This window comes from Tenebrio molitor, chromosome 7 (assembly GCF_963966145.1).
Source record: "Tenebrio molitor chromosome 7, icTenMoli1.1, whole genome shotgun sequence".
NCBI lineage: Eukaryota > Metazoa > Arthropoda > Insecta > Coleoptera > Tenebrionidae > Tenebrio > Tenebrio molitor.
In genome coordinates, this window is record NC_091052.1 from 20763852 (window position 1) to 20785386 (window position 21535).

The 21535-nt window shown below is 33.8% G+C and overlaps 3 protein-coding genes and 1 long non-coding RNA gene across 7 annotated transcripts; 2 read left to right on the top strand and 2 right to left on the bottom strand.

Moving 5' to 3' along the window:
* Positions 1 to 3839: 3839 nt before the first annotated feature.
* Positions 3840 to 9486, bottom strand: LOC138135647 (zinc finger and SCAN domain-containing protein 5B-like). 2 transcript variants are annotated; one of them, XM_069054442.1, is made up of 3 exons: positions 9326 to 9486; positions 9073 to 9170; positions 3840 to 7558 (listed from the first exon to the last, which is right to left on the bottom strand). In XM_069054442.1, the coding sequence occupies exons 2-3, from the start codon at positions 9154 to 9156 to the stop codon at positions 6812 to 6814; spliced, it is 831 nt and encodes a 276-aa protein (XP_068910543.1). In that variant the 5' UTR covers positions 9157 to 9170; positions 9326 to 9486; the 3' UTR covers positions 3840 to 6811. The 2 variants fall into 2 exon arrangements, with proteins under 2 accessions (XP_068910543.1, XP_068910544.1); XM_069054443.1 differs by lacking the exon at positions 9326 to 9486 and having other exon boundaries at positions 9073 to 9280.
* A 190-nt stretch (positions 9487 to 9676) lies between these two features.
* On the top strand, positions 9677 to 13500 carry RpS23 (ribosomal protein S23). Its single transcript, XM_069054455.1, has 4 exons — positions 9677 to 9835; positions 10153 to 10312; positions 13133 to 13331; positions 13386 to 13500. The coding sequence occupies exons 1-4, from the start codon at positions 9832 to 9834 to the stop codon at positions 13452 to 13454; spliced, it is 432 nt and encodes a 143-aa protein (XP_068910556.1). The 5' UTR covers positions 9677 to 9831; the 3' UTR covers positions 13455 to 13500.
* A 525-nt stretch (positions 13501 to 14025) lies between these two features.
* Positions 14026 to 19173, bottom strand: LOC138135651 (PRADC1-like protein). 3 transcript variants are annotated; one of them, XM_069054447.1, is made up of 6 exons: positions 19143 to 19173; positions 15560 to 15635; positions 15305 to 15419; positions 15114 to 15250; positions 14946 to 15061; positions 14026 to 14867 (listed from the first exon to the last, which is right to left on the bottom strand). In XM_069054447.1, the coding sequence occupies exons 2-6, from the start codon at positions 15566 to 15568 to the stop codon at positions 14579 to 14581; spliced, it is 666 nt and encodes a 221-aa protein (XP_068910548.1). In that variant the 5' UTR covers positions 15569 to 15635; positions 19143 to 19173; the 3' UTR covers positions 14026 to 14578. The 3 variants fall into 3 exon arrangements, with proteins under 3 accessions (XP_068910548.1, XP_068910549.1, XP_068910547.1); XM_069054448.1 differs by lacking the exon at positions 19143 to 19173 and having other exon boundaries at positions 15305 to 15401; positions 15560 to 15647; XM_069054446.1 differs by lacking the exon at positions 19143 to 19173 and having other exon boundaries at positions 15560 to 15647.
* Positions 15701 to 19016, top strand: LOC138135659 (uncharacterized). The gene is made up of 3 exons (XR_011161047.1): positions 15701 to 16015; positions 16069 to 16180; positions 16232 to 19016. It is a non-coding gene; the product is annotated as an uncharacterized lncRNA (long non-coding RNA).
* Positions 19174 to 21535: the final 2362 nt, after the last annotated feature.

Here is a 21535-nt window from a genome sequence, read left to right on the forward strand (position 1 = left end):
CTGAGATAACCCCCAGACAAATAATACACTTTTCATAAATGAAACAAGGAAATTCCAAATACTTATAACAAGAAAATAAACACAAAACGATTCCAATGATAATATCAAGGCCAAATTAAAAGCGAAGGTTACCAACAGCATCGAAACTAGGGTATTATTAGCAAGGGTCTTGCTGCCAACGTAAATTTGAGTTTCCAACGCCTACCGCGATGCACTTATTCTGAATTACAATATATAATACATGAATTTGTTACTTTAAAAATAAAAACTATAACATGTACAGTGCGCCCCAATGAAACCTAGCCATCCTATAAAGACATCGTTGTTTTTGAAAAATTCTACTCTCCTGTCAAAAATGGATTACTTCCTAGAATTTGAACTTTTAGGGAAATAACGTTTTTCATGTTGTGTGAAACTAGAATTTTAAAAAGTTATTTTGAATGCCTAAGGTTGGTTAGTTTGAATTGAGAGATTAAATCCAAATAAATATGCCGCCAGTAACCAAAATTGATTGTGAAACGAAAAATCATCAATCACTTAGCGAGAAATTAGTCATTTGCAACTGTTACAATTAATTTGCTGTCTTACATTTTTGGGATATCTTTGGTTTGTCACCAGACACCAGATAGCCTCCAACCTAACCAAATTTATGGCAACCTAGTAACGAATATCCCTAAATCCTAGGGAGTAATCCATTTTTGACACGAGAGTAAGAAAGGTCAGACAGGTCAAATTCGTTTATTATTTTATCCACAATGACTATATTATAAGGTCGTAATTCAATTGCTTGGCAACCCTGTGATGAACCAAGTGGGCAATTCAAAAATCCCACCAAGCAGCCATCTTTTTTTTTCTCTATCAACATACGCAATGAAAATAAAACCCGCGAAATTCAAAAATGGCCAAGAGCGCGTGATCGTACCTCGTTAATTTCCTACGTTCTGTTTTTTTTTATACAAATTAAACACTACCAGATTCGTTCCAACAGAGTTTGTGAACCACACAGAAGAGTGCAAATAAAACAACACAATAATTATAACCAGCGATTTATTCAATGTTATGATTTTTGTTAACGCCGGGATTAATGAATAATAAACGTTTCGGGAGAGGGCACCCAAGTCTCTCCAAATGTGAGAAGACTACTCATTTTGAACTCTAGGAAAATGGTGAGCTCTGGCCATTCTCCTAGACCCCCGAATGAGGCTACGCTAAAAACCTCTCCTGAAAATACGAACAAATCCGAAGTGACCACGTGAACGGGACAATTATTGTAACTTGAGCAAACCTGATTTCATAAACAACACAATTCAAAATTCAGGAAAAACAGAAGGATCATGTACATTACAGACAAAGCAGTTACTTCGGACCGTTCGAGCGGGAGCGAGCACTAAACGAGAACCTTAGCATCCTTTTTCTCTTTTCCAAATTAATTTACAATGTGGGGCAGGTACACTGTGGAAGGAGTGAGTGGCTTGTGTATGGTCCGGTGGTCTGTGGCACACTATCCTTATAACTTTAACATTTCCCGCCTACCCGTGATTTAGTGCTAAAGGAAAAGTCCTAGCTGCTTTACGTTAAGTCAACAAATTTAGCTACTTTAAGTTCAGCGGTTGAGTTGAATATGACTATTTCCAAGCAAAAACAAACGACGCTTGTCAAGTACCACAAACTTAGGGAACAGATCACCATTCCGGGAGTTTGTGCCAAGGAACTTGGATTCAACTTACACCATGAGCGACGTTGCGGACCAGCATTCAGCAAGCCCCGCCAAGCGTTAAGGTTTTCGGGTCTCTTGGGGTGCAACATGCTAAACGTGTTTTAGATGCATTTTATTCACTTAAGAAAATTAATAAAATGCTTATACTTATACATTAAATAACTATTATTTGTCACAGTTATCATACAAATTGAAGTCTTCCTACAGATATGTGTCTCGAATAAACTTTGACATATCTGCTGGACGTCCGGCTGGTCGATGTTGTTTCAATGGCTGTTGATAATATGCGCCATTTGGAGTAAATGAAGAAGAAGCAGACAGCGCCAGAGGATACAGAAATCACTGTAGAAGAGGCCTACGCAGCTGCCTCACCCCCAACTTCCTCATCTACTGTAACACCAATGCCGAACCCTAATTTTAATCAATAGCGATGGCAACATACAGTGAGTTTTTTTTAAGACTGGCCATAGGGTTTTACATGCTAATTTTTCAACCTCCTGTTAACTTTTGTTCCGATAAAAATATCCAAACCATTTTTGGAACAAAGTTGGAAGATTTTTTAAACTATCGGATAGATTACAATTTAATATCCCAAACCGTCGAAAAAGTTGTGAAAAAATATTTTTTAGGGCGCCGAAATAATAGTACGTCGAGCGGCCGCCAGAGTAGCGCCATTGTCGGCTCAACCAGCACCTGACGATCTCCAATTTTGGACGCTTTCGGCGCGTTAAAAAAATATTTTTTTCACAACTTTTTCGACAGTTTGGGATATTGAATTGTAATCTATCCGATAGTTTAAAAAATCTTCCAAATTTGTTCCAAAAATGGTTTGAATATTTTCATCGGAACAAAAGTTAACAGGGGGTTGAAAAATTAGCATGTAAAACCCTATGGCCAGTCTTAAAAAAAACTCACTGTATACAGTGGGTTTAGTTTCGTCAAAAAACAAGAAACATGTTTTATTTCTCTCTTTTTTTGTTATAAAAACTTTTGGTTTACTTATTTTTTTTAAATTTGTTTATTAAATATTACATAAAAATTACTTACCTTATTGTTATTACCAATTTTTCTTCTGCATATATGGGATCTTTATGACAATTTTTCCACTGTTGAACAAGTTTTGTTTGGATTTTCCCCAAGATATAATCAAAGGTGAGAGGCTCCATTCGAAAATATTCATAAACACGATCTGGATGATGTCTTAATTCTTTGTAAGTGATGAAATTCTCCCAGTTTGAATCGTTTATTATTAATGGAATGCACTTTATATTTTCTAGGCGAAAAGTTGTGGTTTCTATTTAAAATAACCCTCTTCGGGTGTCAGACACTTTAAAACCGAGTGATTACTGATTACTATCGCAGCTATGGGGCCGTTCAAAAATTACGTAACGCTTGAAAGGGGGGAGGGGTCTCCTTAAAGCGTTATTTCTTGCTACATAGGGGAGGGGGGGGGTGTGGTTCCTATGTTACATAACGCATAAACCTGACGCAATTTTGCAACCCGGGAAAAAATGAGTTGGTTTTAGTTTTCTCAGTTTTCATCATTCATTTTTATATTTTAAATTAAATTGCGTTTTTTTTGGGTGGGGGGGTGGGGTTCATATGGCACAATTGTTACGCAATTTTAAAGGGGGACTACGTAAAGTGTTACAGACAGTTACGAAGGGGGAGGAGAGGGGGTTCAAAACGGTGAAAAAATGCGTTACATAATTTTTGAACGGCCCCTATGATGTAAAGCTCCGTTGTGCATACCCATCAATGCTTATACTCTACTCTTTGATCTATCATCCCTGCTATTATCTAATATCCCTGCTCCGTAGAAGCCGTAGCGTACTCGGCTTGCGATGTGTTTGTCGCACCAATCTTTCGGTGAGTAGGTATTATATTGCAAGATCGGCTCACCCAATCTCTACGCACTTTTTTGTTTTATTTTAGTGTATTATTCTTTACGAATAAGATATGCAATAATAGTGACAGGGAAAAAATGAAAAAAAAAAAAAAAACTAGGTACGCCTAAAAGAATGTAAAACAAACAAAAGTTATATAAAGAAGAGCTTAGGTACTCAGAACTTGAATTAAATTGCGTGGATGGTGTTTTCATTGAGAAATAGTAAAAAATAAGTTAGAAAAATCAATACATGGTCTTTATTTACGAATAAACTACATAGACGTTACATAGTTTTTTATCGCCGTACTGCTTAAGTAACGAATTGTTTAGTTAATTCTCAAGGTTGAAAACTGTCTTCCCTCTGTGGTGCTACAAACTTGATTCTTCATAAACACAACACAAGCCTGTCTCAAAGAATAAAGATTCTTCTTTGTGACATTTTTTGTAATATTCTTCAATGTACTGCTTCTTTCTAAAAATTTGTCAAGACTGCCAGCTTCTTCTAGTTGATAACGAGAAGTGATACAATGAAAGTTCATTTGTGTATCTCTATCTGTATATTTCTCCAATGAAAATCCAGCTGTTTGATATTCAGAGCTTATTTACAACAATTGGTTCAACTAAATATACCAGACAATGTCTTACTTAGACAAATACAAATTAAGGTCACCACAACATAGTTAAATAAATTTGTAGTTTTTGTTAATGTGGAATTCCGAAATTTAATAAAGTTTGTGTTAAAAAAATAACGTAGTGTTACTTATCGTATATTTGTTTTAAATATAAAACTACATAGTGACATGCAAAATTCAGTACAAATTTTTATTAATGACAGTATAAGGAACATATCGAAGAACACCTGGGACGATATAGAAAAAACATAACGTTTAATCCTGGAAAATCTACAAATATATTGAATAAGGTGAGTTGGAAGTTCAATGAATTCTGAATGGATGATGTGAATGATAAATAAATACATTTTTAGAGATCAATAATTTGGCCAATTTAACATCTTTAGCGTTATTGCACAGTATAAAGTCTAAAAAATGCATAGTTTGCGCTAGTCTTAAGCGTAAATTGGTGCCATATTCTACAGGCGATTCCTTTACCGTTAAATAAGACCACGACAACACGACAGGGATGGTTCTGCCGTACGTTTCTCACTGAGATAAATATTTGTTTCATTTTTGATCTGAACCATATTCGGTAAAATTGTGGTGAATAGCGACAAACTATGCAAAACTTACGCAGTCTCTTCCAATTAGTCTTTTAAAATTACTAAAAACAATCCGACAGTTTACAGACTTTGTTGTAAAACTAAGTCTCGTAAGTATATTGTGTAAGTATATATATAGTATAAAAAACTGATATATAATATAGAGTACCTACAAAAATACGAATATCGTGAAAGCAATGAGTATTAAGTATGATAGTGACTTGACTAAATTTTGCGACAAACGAAAAACAAAACCTATTTTATACTACCAATCCGACGATAGTTGCTTTTTTTTATTTTCATTGAGTTGCAAGATGGCAACTAAAATCTATGGAAGCAATATTTTCAAAAATAGATAGCACCTAACAACATAATGTACAGGGTGTTTTAATTCAATTCCATTTATGTTTCTTATTAAACACTCTTAATTACGGGTTTAGTAAAAATTTTTATTCTAAACTAAATATGGCCGCTTTATTTTGACTAGAATTTAAAATTTTAAAGATCTTATAATTTAAATTAACAGCGCTTTTCAACAAAATCATAAATGTAAGTAAATAAAAATAGATAAAATAACACAATAAATACTTAATGAATGTAATTTCTAAAGGATAAAATAAAATTTATTGCAAAACCCCTTTGTGCAACCATTTGGCTAATATTTATGGCGTACATTTTACATGCCAATGGTAAACATATACATTGCACCTTATAAAATATTTACAGCCATTTCGTCTCTTAAAAATAAAACAAGTCATTAGAAATAAACCAATCGATTATTGTTTTTATTATTCATTTGAATGATACTGCTGAACAGTACGTTGTCGCCTGTTGTGGAATCGTGTTGAAACAATTTCAAATTGATTCAAAATATTGATGTTAGAGATTCTTACACCTGAATACGAAAAAACGTATCCCTATAAAGGTGTTTTTAAATCTGGCGTCGAAGAGTCGATTGTGAATGAACCACTCGTCTTAAAAACACTGATTTTTCAAACTGCAGATTAAAAACAGGCAAAAAGTGAGGTTATATTTAAACAGCTGATCAGAGTTGTAATCCGGTGGTGTTAAAAAAAAACACCCCTTATAGTCTTTCCCAAGACCAAATAACTATACTCCGTACTCCGATAGATTGCACGTTTTTTGACAGAAGACAGACACAGAGACTAGTGTGGCGGGAATTAATCTGCAGGGCTACAACAGTTTTTTACATAACGTGAAACAATTGAGACGGAGAGTTTAGTATTTTTCACTGTTTTATGTTTTAGAACTAGAATTTAAAAACGTGCAATCTATCACCGTACGGAGTATACCAACACTGCATTCTACCCAGAAAATCAACCGGTAACGTTGTATACTTAGATTAATTGGTCTAGCATCCTAGTAATATCAAAACTGCCATTATACACTTAGTTTAATTTTGTTTTCTCCAACATAATTCAACAAGTGGTGGTTATTTGGGTTTGGCAAGGCCTATACGTTGTCCTCCACGCCAGAGAATTTTGCAGAATACTAGTAACGTTCTTCTTTATAAATCGTACTTTCGTTGGCTGACAATAAAAATTTGTTATTAAAATTTTCACATTTACACATTATAATAAAATGTAATTGTTAGGACTCAAAATTTATTTACAATAGACTATAAAACTTCTAAATCCAAAGATTTTGCCATGGGACAACAAATATGACGTAACTTTTTTAAATCATTCGAAATATTCCCTTAAACATTAGTAGATCTAGAATAATACCCAGAAGACATAACCGCGTCGTTAAGAATTTGCTTCTGTAATAAGCTGAGGTACTTGGATAATCTGTTTTTTTTTTAATTTTAGAAAAACGTACGTAAAACCTTATGCGTATCGGAATATTTAAATTGAAACACCCTGTATAAAATTGATTTCAATTCTGGTGTTATGGATCAGGTAATACATTAGCTTCAGCATTATTGCCTTATAACTTTAATCAAGTCATCATCTTTGAACCACCTAAACTAGCACTTGAACCCATCTACTCTCTCAATAACTTCAAGCCCCACATCGTCAACAAATTTATGATTGTTTCTAATATGAGAATTGAGATTTCCGGATTGGACAAACGCTTTATCGCAAAAATGACACTTGAATGGTTTTTCATCTGTGTGAAGTCTTATGTGATTATTAAGATTACCTGATTGTGTGAACGCCCTTTCGCAGTGGGGACATTTGAACGGCCTTTCGCCCGTGTGGATCCTCACATGGTTTACAAGATTGCAAGATTGGGCAAACCCTTTGTGACAAACTTCGCAAATGTAAGGTTTGTCTCCTGTGTGAGTCCTCATGTGAATGAGGAGGTTGCTCTGGGTATTGAAACCTTTCATGCAAAATGTACACGTAAGAGGATCACTCGGGTTGCGATTGGCTTGTTCATGCTTCAGTAGGTGAGTTTTCATTCGACGGAAGAATTTCTTGCAAATTGGACATTTTTCGAGAGGGAGAGATTTGCGCCGGGCGTAAGTGTCTCCTACACGTTCCGCTTCGTCTTTTGATACCAGTCTTACAGTTTGGCGTGGAGATCGAGAGATGCTTTGTACTTTCGTGTCGTCCTTGGAAGGTGAATATTCCTTTTTGAAAAGTCTTATTTTTATTTGGGGTTTCCTGCTTATAGGGATTATGGATATGTCTGGTTCTACGGATTTTGACAGGACACCGTGGCCGTTGTTAGTGGATGGATAAGGTTCCTTACTTTTGGAGCAATTTTCCTAAAAAAATATACATAAAAGTGTATCATGAAATAATGAAGAATTAATTATAGTTATTAAGGTATAACAATACAGTCGGACATTAAATTAAAATATCGAGCGATCAAATTAATTTGTAATCGAGTCATCCATGGATTTGAATCCGTATGTCTTTTGCGATTGATATGTCGAGGTCTAACCTGTGTTTCAAACTGTATTTATTGGAGCGTGGAGTTCAAGTAACGACATACGACTTCGGATTCATGGATAACTTTAAAAAAGCCTCTAAATTTACATTTTAAATGATGCACTATGAAAAATGGTTTTTAATGAGCATCAGATAAAAACCTTAAGATAATGCGAATGAACATTTTTGGTTTCCAATTGGCAGTGAAAAAATTTGTAAAAAGGATTACGATTAATTTTCTAAATTATGCGTTAATTTTGCGTGTATATCTAGAGGGTCATAAATGTTTCCAACACCGTAAGGTGCTGTGAAAATTTGCCGCCTACAATACATACTATACCTACACTACAAAAAAAAAGACGAGATTAATTGGTTGTCTAACAACATAGGGCTTCTAGATAATGAACGATTTTTTTTTTTAAATATCGCAAATCATAACAGTGTTCAGCTTTTCAACTTTGTCTACCTTAATTAACTCTGAGCAGTGTAATTTACACTTTGAAAAATGATGAACAATCGCAATAGCAAAATAACAACAACAGAACTTCAGATCCCAGTACAGGAGCCCTATTATTTTTTAATTCAATTATTTATTAATTGATTAAATTCATATTTTTTAGTCAAGATTAAAATATGCATCCAGAATGATTAAAAAAAACACTAATGTTTTAATAACTGATAATGTTTCCTAAATATTAACATTTTCAATAGATTAAGTAAAAACTTTTAAATCAAATAAAAACAATTGAAAGTAAGATAATTCAGTGTCTCAGATGTTTTACCTGAACCAAGATCTAAATTAAACTTTAAACATATTTGTATGCTTTGTTCCAAACCAAGTAAATTTCATTTCTAATTCTAACAAAAATGTAAGACTGGAGGAACTTATCTGTTCAAGTATCTTAACCACTTTTCATTCATTTTAGTGATAAAATTGAGTACGTGCACACAGGATAGTTTTTTTTTTCCACCATACCAACCACTATTTTTACTATTGTAGTAATATTAAAAATATGTCAAATAATGACAAAATTTCCAAATACTTTTAAAATAGGCAACAAGTTAGATGTTATTTAATGCGAACATCGGATGTTTGAACACAATGAAATGTCTAATCGATCTATCACAAGAAAGGGATACATTATTCATTATTTTATAATGTGATATACCTACATAAAAGTGATATTGTTTATGTAATTAAAGTTTCAATGTTTGGTATAATTATGGAAACTAGAAACACCCACCGATTAGTTTTGGAAATTCATGCTTGCTTTAATAATATAAATGAAAGAATTATTTAATGGTTTTAGTCTTTGAAAGATGTTTATTGGGTATCAAATCGACTCACATCTTCATCTTCACTGGGCTCATGATTAATGATCACGTCAGGCTCCAAACTTCTGTGAAAATCCCTTTCTTGAGCATTTTCCATGATCAGCTCCGAATCTAGAATTGAACAAACATTGAGAAATCATTTTTCTAATAATAAAGCCGAAAATGCGCTTTTGTTTACGAACTGTGTTATTTTTGCTACTGTCAAAACTCGCAAAATAAACAAACGAATAATTGAATTATAATACGGAGAAGGTCTTGATAATTACCTTGATTGTTAAAAAATACGGAGCAAAAACGCAAAACACGCAAACATTTTAACTTGGTCCAGAATAGAAGTACAAAAAAAGCTATACAGCCAAGAACTCGATAGCTTGCTTAAAAAAATATACAAAAAGTGCGCTTCGAACTGTCAAAAATTGTTTATCTTTTTCTATCACAAAAATCCGATCAATTTCATTATTGTACCAACCTACTGCACGAAATACCCTAAAACTTTTTGGCCAAAGATATTTTCATAGTTGACTTGAGATTATTAAGTTAATTAATAATTCCATTACGCAAATTCGGTTCGAAAATGTAAAGAGGTTTTTACAAAACATTAAAATTGGAAAATTATTTGTCAACAACGGTAAGTGAATTTAGTGAAATTTGAACTATTGGCAACGAGAGAGGGTGTTTCTTCAATATGACATCCATTTTTATTCATTACATGCTGTCAAGTTGGTATAACTAGTTCCTACCTCTCTTTCGCTGAAGTTTTGCAGCCGTCAACATGGGTGAGTGTTACACATTAGGGTAAATAAATTATTTTATAGCGTTTTTAAAGAATTCTTATACAAAGATCTAAATGATTTCATTGCATTGTAGTTTATGTCATCAAATGTTATTAATCACAATAAACTTTCCATCATTGTACACAATAAAATATTGATTGAAAGCATTTTAGAAATTGCAGTCTTAAAAAAATCCACATCATCTCGTACCTAAATCTTCACAACATTGACATTTTTTTGGATGATTATCAATTCAATATTGTATATTTTCTGTATGTTATCATATTTTTTTGCTAATTGCTTTGTGAAATATTCTCTAGGTAAGCCCCGCGGATTGAGAACAGCCAGAAAGCATGTTAATCACCGGCGTGAACAGCGATGGGCCGATAAGGATTACAAAAAGGCCCACTTGGGAACTCGTTGGAAGGCAAATCCCTTTGGAGGCGCTTCACACGCCAAAGGAATTGTTCTTGAGAAAGTGTGAGTTTGTAACTTCATTTAAATTAAAAGTGCACTGTGAGATCACTGATGTATGTAACTTGTACCTCAGTTTATGTATTTAGTGCTATATTATGTTGGTACTCTGAACCATTGGGGAGCTAATTCAATTTGCTCTACGCTCTGATATGTGTACCACATTCTATTAGAAAAGTCAATTCCCTGCGCAGGATTTTGCTTGTGAATGGGTATGTTTAATTCAATCACAGGAAAATTCTGTGCGGGGTGTTGATATAATCATCAAATTATATGATTAACATTTTTTATTATTTACCTAACCTGTTCATGAAAATACACTAATGTTAAAAAAAAAAACAGATCAGTATGGAACTTTTTATAAAAGTATTACTATGCAATATGATCAACAAAAAAGCTATGGGGAATTAAAATTTCTGAAAATGTGCTGCACAGCTGAACCATATTAACAGCTACAATGAAGAGAGCTTTTGTTAAAATTCTATCAAACAAGGCTGGTGCTTGATAAACCTACTTACCATTTTTTTAGTTCCCAGGTAGAAAATAGATTTCCATGATCAGTATTTTGTAAAGTCCTCGTCGAAAAATAGTCAATTTTGACTTAAATTGTAAATCATTTTACAATAGTAGAGAAAATCGTCTTATAACTACCATAAATAAATAGGGGCTGTTACTTTACCTGATGTTTGCTCTTCCTTGAGTCGGCACTGCACAACAAAGGGGCAATAAAGTTAGAGGGTATTATGGTAGTTATAAGACGGTTTGCTGTCCTGTTGTAAAATGATTTACAATTTAAGTCAAAATTGACTATTTCTAGACGAGGACTTTATTCTTGGGTGAAAATCATTGTCTAAATAAACTTCACATGAATGTTGAATGTTGATACGAGATAGTTTAGTAAGTTACACCACCTGTTTGCAGAAGGTTTGTTTTCTGTAGCTACCCATAGTCTCTTTTTTTTTGTTGATCATATTGTATGCGATGAATATGAATCGAGAAAAGATACTTAAAAGAGTGATTGGTAGAATGAGTAGTTATTAAAAAAAACGAACATAACCTTACTTATGATGTTTATTGAAGCAAATGTTTTTATTCATATTTACATATAATCTATTCCATCTTTAAAAAAACAATAGGGTGCCATGCTTTAATTTTGTTAAATTGGCAGTACTGAGGAAAGTAGTAGTTATAATTCATTTCATGTTGGTTGTAAACCTTTTTTAACTAAATTTGAAATCCTATGTTGCAAGATGATTCTAAAACAAAAAATAAATAAAGTCATCAATAAATGTCATTTTGACGTTTTTCTAATTTATTTTAAATTAAACAACACAAAGTAATAATTTAAAGGGTTTACTAATGCATAATGCCAAAAGTTGTGTCTTTTGAGACAAAACGTAGTGTGTTAAAGTGCTACACACATTTTAAACGAGATGGACATCTTCAATGTGAGAACAATGAATTTGTATTCGATTAAATTTGAAACTGTGTACAGTACAACTTCGACAATTCGGACACACTCTGGTTCTCTAGTCGATTCGTAAAAAAGCGGAACACAAGTATGCCAACATTGTGCCTTCAAAATTTTCAAAATTCCTAACCAAACTTTTCTTCAGATATACAGGATGAAATCTGTCACGATTGTCATGGCCAAGCATCGTTTTTTTTTAAGTTGGAATACATTATAAAAAGTAAAATTTTCAGGACAATTAATCAGTCAAAATGAATAACTTTTTCAGTTGTTTTTTTCTTTTTGGAAGGCTAGAATCATTTATACAGTTGGTTTCAACTAATACCTTGTAAATGCCATTATTTCACAATTTTATTTGACAAAAATTTCAGTTTAATATCTGCAGGTGGTTAATTTATTATCCATTTTACGAAGGATGTGATTAACAAAACTTATGCCCGGTTTCTGGAATGGCCCGATAACTTAACGGCCGGTTAAATCAAGCGTTACTAGAGAAACGCTAGAAAGTTAACTTAACTGGCCCAATAAAATTGTTTCCGGAAACCGGGCCTAAGTGAGTTTCCTAACATTTATGTGTAATACAAGCTTGTCTCAGCAAAAAAAATACCTTTGTAAGCTCAGAATTTTATAAGGGCAAGATTCACATGACAGAATTGTTAACAAGCAAAGAATTTATGACCAGGGCATGGGATGTTTTTTTAACCGAGCCTCCAGTGTTGGATTATTCAAAATCGACATTGTTTGAATTACTGCGCTTGCGTGATTTTGTATATGCGCCTTAAAAGTTTGGACGCTTGCGTAGTAAATTGGAGCGGGGGACTTTGCCGTTCCTCACCACCTGTTGACTTCTGTATTCCTTTGTAGTAAAGTGCGTCTATCGATATTTTAAAACGACCTTTTGCTTCCTTCAGTGGTTTATTGCCCGCTAACAAAGATTGTCGTAAAAGTGGTGAGTAACCGATCCTCACTAATCCCCAGGTACCATCGAGAGTTTTTGTTACAGGGTAGGTAAATAATCCCCTAGTAATGAGACCCAAAATGTTAACTAGTGTTTAAAAAGTCGTTTCAAAATATCGATAGACCCACCTTAACTGAAGACGATACAAGTTGGCACAACGGAAACCACAGTTTCATTTTGTCAAAATGACGCATTAACAAACATTAAAAATTGCTTTAATACGGTGTGGAAGAATCAAAAAATTTAATCAACTAAATCAAAATTCAACATTGTCGCGTGTATTTTCGATATGAATTACGGTGTTGTTGAGTTTGTGGACAGGGTATATTTAAATCTGGATTTTAACGTAATAATTAACTGTATAGAAATTGACTAATTTTACATTGTTACTTTGCAGGGGTGTTGAAGCCAAACAGCCTAATTCTGCTATCCGTAAATGTGTGAGGGTACAGTTAATTAAGAATGGTAAGAAGATCACAGCATTCGTCCCTAGGGATGGTTGTTTAAATCACATTGAGGAAAATGATGAAGTTTTGGTGGCGGGTTTTGGTCGTAAAGGTCACGCTGTAGGTGATATTCCTGGGGTCAGATTTAAGGTTTGTCTTGTAAAAATGCAAAAGTCAATAAAACCCACTATTCTTTGTTTTCAGGTTGTCAAAGTGGCCAATGTATCCCTGCTAGCTTTGTATAAGGAAAAGAAAGAAAGACCTAGGTCGTAATTTATATTTTATACTTGTATGTAATAAAATGCAGGATTTCCGTTAATTTCTTTGTATTGTTATTACCTTTTACATAGGTTATGGTCAGGTCTGTTTCAAATCTTCAATAATATTTAAAATATCAAGTGGAGTGTACAGTCATGTTCAGATAAATCTGGGACAATTTTATTTTTCGAGGGTAATGTCGGCCGAACATCCAACAATATTTCTTTCCATGAATTTTTTGCTGCTAAAAAAATTGCAGATTTCATTTATTTGTCAAAGTTGACAAGTGATTATATTTTCCAAAGCAATTTTACCGCAAAAAAGTAATGAAGTTGTTAATTTTAGCCAAAATATTTTTTTTAATAAAATGTTAACTGCTTGAAGTCGCATTTAAAGACCAAAAAAAGTTATCCCAAATTTATAAGCACAAGTGAAATTGAGAGTTAAGTTGCACCAATTGTCCCATATTTATTTGACCATTACTGGATATTTGGCCTGTTTCAAATAAAACTCTGAAGGCTTGACTTTTATTGAGAAATCTTATATTAAAACTCCCCACACTTAAACTGGAAGAAAACGCACAACAAAGATTTTAATGTAGTTTATTTAATAAATACTACTGATGATACAAGATGAACAGTAACGGTAAAATTTTACAAAAATGATTGCTAATAAGTTGACTAGAGATGAGCAAATTTCATCTGCTATGTAGGTATGGCACAAGTGTAGCCATTATGTTGAAATGAAATGTACATACTTTCCATATGGAGAAAGGCCATAATGATTTGGTCAACCTTACAAAATATTTTAAATGATTTACTTAAACTTACACCAGTACATAATAAATAAAACAAAACAACGGCCTTTTTATGTGTCAAGATTATTTAAAATACATATATACAACTTGTAATAAAATTAAATAACAATGACCTCACTTCATGATAAGTACAGAATAACAGTATTTTATAATACTAGCTACTTTTGAGGAACCTTACCCTGATTACGTTTAAAATTTATCATACAGAGTGATTTTTGGTAGTTTATTTATTATAAATAAATATAAAACATCAACTAGCTAAAATCATTCTGCATAAAGGAACATAATTGTAAAAAATGTTCAATAATTATAACAAATTGTGTTACCAGCCTAACCAGGGTGGTTGGTTCATTTGATGTACTGGTGTAAATGTTAAATTAACTGGTAAATTGATTATAGCATAGCTTCTTTTTAATCGTTGTAAAGTTTGTGTTATCATAATACCATTTTTACCCATCAGGAAAGCAGCAGGAATATTAACCTCAACAGATGAATCATCATCAATCATTTCAATAAAATATTCCTCAGTTGGTTTAGAAATATCTGTGATAATAACAGCTTGTGCTCCAGCTTTTTCTGCAACTACTGCTTTTGTTTTAAATGAACACTCCCTATAAGTGGATGTAAAATAAAAAAAATGATAGTTTGTCATTTAAAAGTCTTACTTTATAAAAATAGTGTGAACTCACCCTCTCTCAATCAATGCCACATTTCCTTCAATATTATCAATATTATCTGGTGTTGTACAACCAAACTTTGGTTGAATAGGCACAAGTGGAACATTTTTTATGTAAAATGACTCATTCTAAAAGTAATAACTATTAAACGATTTATTACTGCTGTGATCTATGACTTACAAAAGGTGCTCCAAAATCTTTGGCAGGTCTGATACGATAAGTATATTCTAATTCTATGGGATCAATTATTTCAAAAAAGATATCACCAGCAATGATTTCTGCCGTTGTTGCACCATCATGTACATGCAAATTATTTGCTATTAAATACAAATCAAAAGTAAAAATTAATTTACGTGGATTTGATTACTTACGTCCACTTTTTGTGTTTATAATGAGAAACAACAACATCAACGTTGTAGAAAAAACGTATTTTAACTTTAATAATAAAACTTTCTTGAGCATCTTAACCTGAAACGCTAGTGAAACCTAAAAAAATACTTTTGGAGGGTTATGAAAGTTGGGTTAGGTTATAATTTGCAGTTGTATTTATTTTATTGGAGATGGTCGTTAGTAGTTAACTCTTAAGCTTTATATCGTTGTTTATATATTTTTTTGGATATATTTACCGTTCTCATCGACAGTAATGTGAAATTAGCTTTGTCAAGATTTTTTTTTAAAGTTGTCACTGTTTGTTATCATCACGTTGTATCAACACCACCGAGAAATAAGGCCAGATGGCGAAAAAGAAGGCAGTCTGTGACGTCAGCACAAGTAGTCATAACAGCGTGCGCAGAACATTGAGTAAAGCTGGCAAAGCAAATGAGCAAAACGGTGATCTCGTGGTGATTTTAAACCCAAGCGGTGATTTAATAAAGTTCATCTTCACTTATATGTGATTTATATCTTCATATATCATGCCGTTTCGGTGTTGTGCGCCCAACTGTAGGGGAAATTACCCTGGCGGCCCTAAAGTTAGCCTCTTTAATTTTCCAAAAGACAAAGACCTGAAGGCCCGATGGGTGCAAGCGATTAAAAGGCAAGGAGAAAATGGTAAAAGTTTTGTCCCAACTGCATCTTCAAAGGTAAGAACAAATTTTTTTGTGTAACATATCGTGAGTTAAATACACACTTACAGGTGTGTGAACTGCATTTTCATGAGCAGGACATTCTTCGGTTCACAACCATGCATGACGAAAAAACAGGAACGATTTTGAAGGCTCCCCTTAAATATCCTCGACCTGCACCTGGTATTTTTTTAGTGTTATATAAGTATTTAGTTTAAATAAAAAAATCTTTAGGTGCTGTGCCTGTTCACGTCCTCAATAGCCCATCATCATCGGCTGTGCAGAACGACCCGCCTCGAAGAGAGGCTCCCAGTACGAAAAGGGCTCGTTTAGATTCTGAAAATCTCAGCAATGCTATTGCTGCAAGCTTGGAAACACATATAAATTATGAGCAAGCGAAATCTTTCCAATGTTTTAATGAATTAAAAATGAAGCTGAAAAATCATGCGGTCAAATTAGGTTGGTCGGTAATTGTAAAAGAGTCATGTACTGTTATACTTTTACTTAAAGATGATCCTAATCCTACAATAGTATGTTGTGTAAAAATAACCAGCGATTTGAATGTTCTTGTTTACCACAATAATGTACAAATTAAGTTTGTTCGTGGAAAAAGCATTCCCAAGAAGGTAAATAATTTAAATGAAATTGATAATTTAATTGAAAGTTGTCATGAACAATTTTTCAACAAAGAATTTAGTCAGAAAAGCTCAGCGCAGGAACTAATTTTAATGATTTTGACGTACTTAGATCTATTGAGAGAACATTTACCACATGATGAAAGCAATATTAACTTTTTTAAGCAGCAAATTTCTTTTCTAAACATATGCAAAAATCAAACGCGTTATTCAGCGGATTTTTTAGTGTTTTGTAGTTTATTTCGCTCAATTTCTCCTCATGCATATAATTTTTTTAGAAATTCTGATTACTTGCGACTTCCTTGTCGTTCTGTTATCAAGTCATATACAAACACTTTGCAAACTAATCCTGTTATTGAACAAAACAATTTGTTGCGATATATCACTTCCAAATTTAATATTTTGAATGCAGAAGATAAAAGTGTAATTTTGCTTATGGATGAAGTTCATCTAAAACCTGACTTAGACTATAAAGGGGGCGAAATTGTTGGAGCTGCTTTTGATGGTACAGAAAATGCTTCAAGCGCATTTGTCTTTATGATTAATAGTCTGAAATCTCTATATAAAGACGTTGTCCACATTTTACCTGTAAGAAAAATTAATGCAAACATTTTACATTCATTTTTGAAAGCAATTATCATAGGTTTAGAAAATATTGGCTTTGAAGTGATGGGAGTAGTAACTGATAATCATTCTATAAACAGGAAATGTATGTCTTTGTTTTCTGATCCTCCTCAACTTATAAATGTATATCCGCATCCAAACGACAGCACTAAACCCATGTTTTTTTGGTTTGATTCAGTTCACATTATTAAGTGCATAAGAAATAATTGGATCAATGAGAAAAATCAAGAAATGATTTGTCCTGATTTTGCAGATCACACTCAACAATTAATTGCATCTTTTAGTGCTCTGAAAGAGATGCATGCACTTGAAAAAAACAGCCTCATAAAATATGGATTTGGTTTAACCCTTAAAGCACTCTATCCAACATCCATCGAGCGACAAAATGTCAAATTAGCGTTGAAAGTTTTTAACTCTAATAATGTGGCGGCATTATCAGAATTAGGGCCAAAAAAAAATTTTACATCTTGGAAGGATACAAGTGCTTTTATAGAAATTATATGTAAATGGTGGGATATTGTAAATGTTAAAACCCCATTTAAAGGCGTAAGGCTCCGGAATCCTTTTCAAGAACCGATTACTGCTGACTCACACAATATTTTAGAATTTTTGAACACTTTTTTAAGTTGGTTGCAGAGTTGGAATAGTTTAATATTGCCTGCTAAAAATCGTGGTAAATTAACGTCAGAAACCTTCTGCGCTCTCAAATTTACCACAGAGGGTTTAATAAAATTTTCTGATTATTGGATTAGAGAAAAGGGAAATGCTTATTTTCTTCCGGGTAAAATTCAGACCGACAATTTGGAAGACCGCTTTGGAAAATACAGGCAGTTGGCAGGAGCTCAATATCATGTGTCTCTGAGGCAAATATTTGAATCAGAAGCAAAACTCCGAATGCAGAGCGTGTTGCCTTTAATTTTAAAGTCTTCGATTTACGGTTCCATAAATTTAGACCCTGGAAAGTTGAAAGAAATAATTGCTGATGTACTAAATATTCCAGACTCTGATGTCCTCGACTACGACATTGATTTTGATTTGCCGCCAAAAATTGTTGAAATAACAGTTGATGATGATGATATTGAATCCATACATATGTGGCCAATAATAACGTTCATAGCTGGTTATTGTTCATTTGCATGCAATAAAAAAATAAAATGTCAGTACTGTGAAACGTTTTTCGTTTCTAAGAAAGATGATCTTGTTTTTGAGGAAAGTAATGAAATACCAACGTCTTTCATTACTGCCAAAAATAGAGGGGGTTTACAATATCCCAGTTACGATGTAGTACGCTGCTTTTCAATAATTTATATTATTGTAACAAAATTAATATCGGGGGAATATGAAAAAGATTTTTTGGCTTTAAACCAGCATAAGAACGTAATAGCAAAGCTGGGTTTACCCATTTTGGAAAATCAGGATATTTTTCTTGGACATCAATGTTCTAAACATAATAAAACTCTAATATTTAAGCATATAGTAAGTTGTAGTGTAAATACTCTTTTAAATAATTATGTTCGAAACAAAAATGATGTTATTGTAAGAAAAAATATGCCTCAATGTAAAAGAGTCAAACCTACTTAATGTATGGACTATCTCAATAAAAATTTGTTGCAAACACCGTTCTTAACACTAGCCTAAAATACAAGTGATGCGTTCTTTTATTCTTGACCATAATTTTGCTTATGGGCCCTTTTTCGGTCAACACCTTAATTGTTATTATGTTTAATCAATATATGAAGTAATAAACTATTTTTCAAGTTTGGCGTTTGTTCGATGATTTGAACTAACCCGCTCAGTCTGCCTTGCCTATATGCGCTAAACGACATCATGACTACTCGTGATGACTCATACTTCACGTCATCAGGCCTTGATTTTCGGTGGTGTTGGTTGTATGCCGCTGACCACAGAACACACGCTGACCACAGAACACAAACCACGCTGACGCTGACCCAACTGTCATTGGCAGAATCTGTCAGTAGTCATTCATTAATCCACCATTAATTGCTATTGTTATTGCGTAACCATTCAACCACAGACACACAACTATAGTCTATTTTTTAATCAAAGAATCACGACCTGTTGATTTAGGTTTGCAAATATAAAATTTTACTAAATTTGGAAAATTTAATGATATCTATTGGCTATACCCACCAGCGCCTGTCATTTTTAATGTCCTTGAAAATTAGTGTTGTAAATTTAACGGTCAATTATATTTTTAGCTAAATTTACCGGATTTTTTACTGGTTAATTAACCAGTCATTATAGTAAACAATAAATATCAAATTCAATAACAGTATTGTAGTGACCCAGTTTAAAATTAAAAATTTTTAATTCCCGGTACCACCACGAGAGCGCACCAAATGTTAAGGTACTAAGGTACTATATCACAAAGGTATCGCCAACGGTGCAGAGATATATCTCCCTCTCTTTTAATTTCGAGCAATGTTAAGTTAATCTGTTTGACAGGATACAAACATCCCTTAAAATTGTGTATACTTCTATCTTTGTCACACTCACGGGATTTATAGATAATGTCCTCTCTTTTAATTTCGAGGCGAAAAATTGTGGAGCGGAATGGCGCTACCTTCTAAAGATATAGTACCTTATAAGGTACTAGCGGCTAGACTAGGAACTAAGGGATGCGGTGGGTAATCTTGGGGAGTTGGCAACGCGGAGAGCGGAAATATAGCGGGGGTGAAGCGGTCTCTCGCGCGCGTGGTTGAAGGGGGGTATATACATATAGATCACTTTTGTTTGGTTTTTCGAAACGAACACACCGTGCAAAGAGCGAGCCATATTCCAAAATTTGTAAGTTAAATCTGAATCAATTACACTACCGTCCCGAGTAGATATTTAGGGTCTCCGTGAAGAACCCGACGTTTTAATTCACCCCGGGTAATTTGTCCCACGTTCGTTGTCTTTTTGTTTTTTTTTTTGGGACCAGGACCACGTGGTAAGGGTATGTTGTAAATATCATTTTGTTGCATGCTGTTTCTTTCGAGAAGCGCCCATTTGTTAATTTTAAGCGTTATACCGTTTTTCCCGGGAGGTTCATTTTCTTTAATAATCTGGTAATTTCAAAAATTAGTAGCCGCGGGCGTCCATTTTGTTTTGCTTTGACTAACATTTTCTAACGGCATTCGACCAGCCAGCGATTATTGTATTCGTTATTTTGTTATTTATGTTGCCTACCGATATTTATGCCATTTAAAGCGTTTTATTTTATCGTTATTTAACTTTGCGCTTTGTTCTCATTTATTTGCTCATTGTTTAATGTTGCGTTTTGTTTTGCTTATTTTATCATTGTTAAATGTGGCGATTTGTTTTGCTGAATTTTCTCATCGTTAATGTTACTCTTTGTTCGATTGAATTAAACTCTGGTTTTTCTTTGTGTTGTTGCTAGATTGCGGAAAAGTTAAAGTTAAAATGTTGTAAGTACGATCACATGGGGGCTAGGTGACATTCAGGAGGTCGGGGGGTTGTTTAGTCAAATTTCCGTGGGGGCGACGGTTGTGTAGGACCGTATAACGGAGGCGGAACAAGTTCTGCTGTATGCGACTTGAGAAGTTCACGTGAAGCCCCCGTCGCAGTTATAGGGACCTCGGAAGTTTGTCGGTAAACGGTTGGTTGGGGAAGGTGGAACAAGTTCTGCTCTACGCAACTCTGAGAAGCTCATCGTACAACCCCGAACGCTTATATCACTCGGAATTGGTCGGTAAATAGCAGTCCGACACGCGATACCCCGAGTACCTATGTACCTAAATGTCGCTTGCTTTCAAGATGATTCGGATTATTTTTCTGAGTCCCCTCGCAGCCGAAAGTTTGTTACCTCCAGCTCTTAGCTCCCGTTGGCGTACCTTGACCGCGTAGCTCCAAATTAAACATTGTTTTGGCCATTAATCGAATTGTAAAATATGAGTAATACCTGGGATACGGTTTTTGAAGAGGGTTTTTCATCCGTCCCTGTCTGTAATAACTACATTATAATTTGTTTACTTGTTTTGCAAACTTTAACCTGTCATTGTTTTTCTGCATGTACCCGTTTTCTGTTGTTTTAAATGTTGCTGAATTCATCTTGTCGTTTATCTTTGTAATGTACTCAACTAGTTAATTTCTTGTACTCCGCTAAACTTAATTTTTGTCCTTTTGCATTCGTTTCATTTTTTTTTAATCGAAGTTATTACGGGCATTTTAATAAAAGGTATTTTGGGTCCCTCACATGTGTGTTTTATTTGCGGCACTCTTCCAACTGGAACCCTCATCGTTTGCATTCCGATCC